The sequence below is a fragment of the Notothenia coriiceps genome, unplaced genomic scaffold (assembly GCF_000735185.1).
Source record: "Notothenia coriiceps isolate Sejong01 unplaced genomic scaffold, NC01 NC01_scaffold00034933, whole genome shotgun sequence".
Lineage (NCBI taxonomy): Eukaryota > Metazoa > Chordata > Actinopteri > Perciformes > Nototheniidae > Notothenia > Notothenia coriiceps.
This window is the reverse complement of record NW_011367634.1, coordinates 186,054-191,461: the sequence shown is the minus strand read 5'-3', so window position 1 is coordinate 191,461 and position 5,408 is coordinate 186,054. Positions and strand designations below refer to the sequence as shown.

General features: G+C 41.7%; 1 protein-coding gene across 1 annotated transcript in view; it reads right to left on the bottom strand.

Annotated features, from left to right (window-relative positions):
• Positions 1–535: 535 nt before the first annotated feature.
• Positions 536–5,408, bottom strand: part of LOC104962508 (collagen alpha-1(XXVII) chain B-like) — a 27,569-nt gene continuing 22,696 nt past the window's right edge. The window contains exons 5-8 of the mRNA XM_010790941.1: positions 3,281–3,334; positions 1,161–1,214; positions 1,004–1,057; positions 536–571 (exon numbers count right to left, since the gene is read on the bottom strand). Of these exons, the coding sequence (XP_010789243.1) occupies positions 536–571; positions 1,004–1,057; positions 1,161–1,214; positions 3,281–3,334 (198 nt within the window). The remainder of the gene's footprint in view (positions 572–1,003; positions 1,058–1,160; positions 1,215–3,280; positions 3,335–5,408) is intronic.

Here is a 5,408-nt window from a genome sequence, read left to right as displayed (position 1 = left end):
CCACGAGAATAAACGAAGTTCGGCATGTTTTTTTTTTTCTGCAGGGAGAAATTTGAAGATCACGTGACATAGACGCCAGCCATTGGAATGAATGAAATGCAGTTGGAGGTCAACCAATCACAGAGCTTGAGAACTAATCACGGGGCTTGTCAAACAGAGCACATGTAAACCATAGCTGGGGATTCTGGGTAGTGTACTGCCATCCTTTACTCCGAANTCCAACACACACGAACAAGCACATGACCAATGAGGGCACGAGATAAGTTTGTGCACAGATGGAAGACTGACAGGCAGGTAGGCCATCCAGTTATTTTAGGCTAAAATAACTGGATGGCCTACCTGCCTGTCAGTCTTCCATCTGTGCACAAACTTATCTCGTGCCCTCATTGGTCATGTGCTTGTTCGTGTGTGTTGGAGGAGGGGCTCTGTAAGGAAGTAGCAGATTTCTTCCGGCTGTGTATTTTCAAATTCTAGCGCACTCGAGCTGGTTTCTCCAAAATTACCTACCCCACCTTTAAGTTCCACTCAGTTAACTTTAGCTCCCCTTGATGGCCTTCATCCTTTTGGAGGCCTGTGATAGTGATGATGTAACGACCCAAATATTCAAACATTTAAGTATTTCGAACCCACATGGGAGCCAGAACACAGGTGTGCTCCTTGAAGCCTGCATTGTGTTGGGCTGCTTTCCAAACAAGAGCTGAAACATCCATGTTTGGCTGGAGTCTCTTAAACATTGCAATTTCACAGATTTCCCTCTCAAGGGTGTGTCAGGGTTGGGAGGGTAAGCGTTTGATTTAGTGTTCCTTGATATACCGAACTCCACTCATTCATTTAAAGAACTTGATTTCACTTTGAGAACGGAAATGGAGCAGACACATGTGTAATGTAAACTTTCACACATATGGAACAGGGCCAGCAATGCCTAACGGATATTAGTAACTTCCAAGTAGATTTACAAATAAAAACACACTGTTTGAGCTTTTGAGACAAATACGTTTTCTACCTTTCGTCCATCATGGCCATGCATCCCAGGGGGGCCCATGACACCAGGCTCTCCCTAAAAAAGGACAAAGTGGGTTACATTCACCAACAGAACTCTCATGGCTGTGTTGTCTAAGAATCAAACAGTACTATTAATGGAAGAATGGTAATATGCATACTTTCAGTCCTTTTGGGGATTGACCAGGTGACAGTCCATAATCTCCTTTTTGTCCCTAGAACAGAAAAAACATTATTCTTACTTATAAAGAAACTTTTCCCAGGACTGGGTTTGAGATGTATTCTAGACTGCACCAACGTTCTCTGCATACTTTCAGCATTGCCAAAGCATTCCACTTGACAAGGCGAAGGGGAGTCTGCATTTACACTATGAAAGAGTAATGAGTTCATCCTAGTTATTGGTGGGTCTAGCAGGAGTATTTACACTAACGTGCAGTCCATGTATGCCCTCCGGTGACTCGGTTTACTCCAAGCCAGAGAGAAGTGATGGGGAGTGATCGTGTACATTCTTCTCCCTTTTCGGGCAGTGGGAATCCTGTCAGTGCTTTCTGGGTCAGCTTTCAACACTGGTGAAAGAGCAGCCAAGAAATCTACCCAATTATAATGCAAGAGGTCCACGGAGAAATATATCATTTCCTGAGAGCTTATCATATAAAAAAAACAAGTACATGGAGAAACAGCAATGAGTTGGTTGAATCTGTTGAAGTATCCAACAACCATTTCATTTAGCAAATGTAAGTTTGGACAATGCAAAAACTAAAAATACAACTTATTTTCTTTTTGAATATTGGTTTCTATTCTTTTCCCAGCCTAAGTGCAAAAACAGTGGAAAGACATGCACTGCCTCAAAAGGAATGGGTTTTATTTGACTGGGTAACTGGTGAAATGACGATGACAAGTTCCCATTTACTGTATATCAGCTCTTTAAACCTACATGTTCGTGAGAGGTACAACTTGGCATTAAAAAGGCTTTGTGGGAATTTTCTGAGCCAAGAGTCCAACTCACGCCAAAAGCTACATACATACTGTGAACACTGCATTTTTCCCTGTCTAAAGGTTTACACCTCAACTACATCATGTGAAGAGTTCTAATTCAAAGTGAAGATCAATGAGGTAATTTCTTTTGAAAACTGAAAACCCTAATAAGTACTTTCCACTGAACACATGAGGCTACATCATTTCTTTTTTAAAGTCTACTTGTAGGTTTCTTTCAGCAGAAGGTAATGTATCATTATCGCGTCTCGATGTATCATCTTTACATCCAGATAAAGTAACATATTGAAAATAAAATTTAGCTATAATACAGCATGTTTTTATCTGGTTTGATCATATTTCTTAAACAGAGAATTGTGCCAGACCAGGCTGGCGCTGTTGGGGTTTGTGTGAAAAGGGGTCTAACTGAGCTGGGCCAAGTTTGGTAAGTAGCACGATATAAGAGTTGTATTTTTTTCCTTAGCAAAAGCATGCCAACGCATGGTATCAATTAGGTTGTTTTTAATGTATAAAGACAGTGTGGAAAATCCTGAAATGCAATGCATTAGAATGGATTAAGTGCAGGCCTGAAATATGAGCACTTTTTTTGTTTTATTCCAGCAAACATACAGACTCCTTTGTGGCTATACACTGGCATATTATGGAGCTAAGCAACCCTCTCTGTTGACAATTCAAATCAGCTGGAACACAGACTGATGTCAAGGACTTGCAAATGATTATGTTGAGAAGACTTTTAACTGCTGTTCTCTCTTTACGGGAAACAAATGGCTTTTTGAGAGGGCAGAGAAGGAGTACTATGAGCCAAGAGGGTCCGACATCAGACATCCAAAGTAAGTGAAATTACAAACAAACATTGGATGGAAAAAACACAAAACTACAAAAGAATAGTTAGTTGTAGGAAAGAAACTCTATCTGGAGGGATCTTTGGGATTGAAGTCTTTGCAGACCATTTAAAATGCACAACAAATCTATATACAGTAACACATTACAGGAAAGGGAAGACCCCAAAAAGCATAATAAGGCCCCCGTAGCTAAACTTACCTAAAAAGGCCCTAACAAGACTTTCTGATGGTATTAATTATGGGGAAATGCGATATATATATATATATACACTTTATGCAGTTAAGAAACAAAGACGTTATTTTTCTTTATGTCAGTTAATTGTAACTGAAAATACCCTACTTTTTTTAAATGATATAGTTTGTTCCTAAACATATTAAGAGGAGCTTAAGTTTCTTTCATCTTTTTTCAAATAGTTTTCATTTAACATGACATTATTGATTTTTACCTTCACTCCGGGAGGTCCAGGAAGACCAGGGTTTCCATGAGGGCCGGGAGGACCCTGAAAGCAGAGACACACATGATTGAGGAAGCCACTGAGTAAAGGTGATCATCGGGGTCATGGAACAGGCGGGTTGAGTTAGTGCTAAATGTGAGGTTTGCACAGATGTATGCACATATCGCTCCCTTTCCACTGCCTGTCTGTGTTATGGGACAGGTCAGCTGTGCCCCGGGGTCCCTCTGTGTTTGTGTATAGGTGCTCTGTGAGACATACTGCCTCTCCTCCTGCCTTGCCTGTCTGCCTGCTCCTCCAAGTTATGACATATGGATGTGATTTTCCTCATCTCTGCACTTTTCCACTGGTTTCTGGGGTCCCACAAAGTGAAGGCCCTTCATCCATCACACCATATTCCCAAATGGCTTTGCGCCACAAACTGTAGGAATCTTTAATATATAACCTGCTAACATATTATTCATTGAGCCATCTGTGCCAAATGCTTTATCAAAATTGACTGTTTACTGCGAGTCAGGCCAGGTGGGCGGATGTACGGGAGCGGTGAAGGAACAATAAATTGAAGCGAGAGAGGTTGTTTGGAAAAATAAAGCCACAACTTCCGGAGGCATCCAAGTGAAGAGGCCTCAGTTCAATTGCACACTTGTGTTGAGCGGAATTAAATGCTGAGCATGGAAAAATCTTTCCAAGCAAAACTGAAAGCAATGAAACATGTTCAGATGGCCTGAACAGGAAGCTAATGTAACTTCTGCCCGTTCTTTGAGTTTTTCAGAATTTCCATGGCTTGTGCAGAGAGACCGCATCCCCGGAGCTGGAGGTGAAAGCGAGGGATAGGATTACTCCGAGTCAAACAGATGGAGGAGGCCAAGAGGTGTAAGTGTACGGTTGGGTGATCCAGCATGTCTCTTGTTATTTATCAGCGCTAATTTATCAGACTGTGGAGACGAGTCAAACACACTGGGCAACTCCCCTCCCCTTCAAACTGTTCAGAGCTCTCCCCCTCGCAGGCGCTGGCTACTGGACATATGGAGCCACTTAACAGAAGCTCATCTACATATTTCCTCCTCTTTCTCTATTTAGAGCATTCCCCTTTAAACGTGCTCAATATTAAAGTATATGGGAGTCGTTATCTTTGGATAGGAAGCAAAAGGAGGCAGAGATAGGGAAAAAGGAAGGTCAGGGTATAATATCACAAATTGCATTCTTACCATGCATAAGGTGAGAAGGCGCATGCAGTGCTGATGACAGGGTGGGCGGCGGCATCGCAATGGAGACCAGAATAATGGGGAGAATGAGTCACTTTATCTATCAATCTTCAGAAAAATAACCAACACACATCAGTGCTAAAGTAAACCCAGGTCAGCATGCACCACACACACACACACACACACACGTACACACACACACACACACACACACACACACACACACACACACACACACACACACACACACACACACACACACACACACACACACACACACACACACACACACACCTGAGGTCTGCATATGAATGGCACATGTATGCCAGAGCTGTGGGCAGTTTTACAATGTGGGTGAATAACTTTAACAGGTGGAGTGCTACTGTTTTTACAGGCCTTTAACCCTGAACAAACCTGCTAACACCTTCACTACACTCACTGCATGGAATTAGAAATAGAAATAGGTATTTAGCCTCATAATTAGTCAATTGAATATACATTAAAGGATCTTAATTCCTGTTAAAACATATTTGGAAGCATTCTTGGTGCCAACTAAGTGCCAATGACTTCCCTTAACTTTTTCCAGAGTGTGTGGCCAGTAGTGCGACACAGGTTGCAACTATAGTTACTTTCATTTTTTCTTTTTTTTAACTATTAATTATATAATTGCCACAAAATGGTGAAAATTACATCAGTCCAAAACAGGAATGGGAATCAGGAATGTGTTCCGAATAGAGAACCAGTTCCTGGTTGTCCGATTCCTTGACAATGCGTGACCAATGATTTCTCTTATCTAATGCTTTCAGATAGTTGAAATGACGCAGCGCAATGCGGCCGCTGAATAATGTTTCTGTTTTTTCAGAGACCGGAGTCATGGCGGAGAGAAAAACTGCTTGTGATTGAATACCAAGGCACAC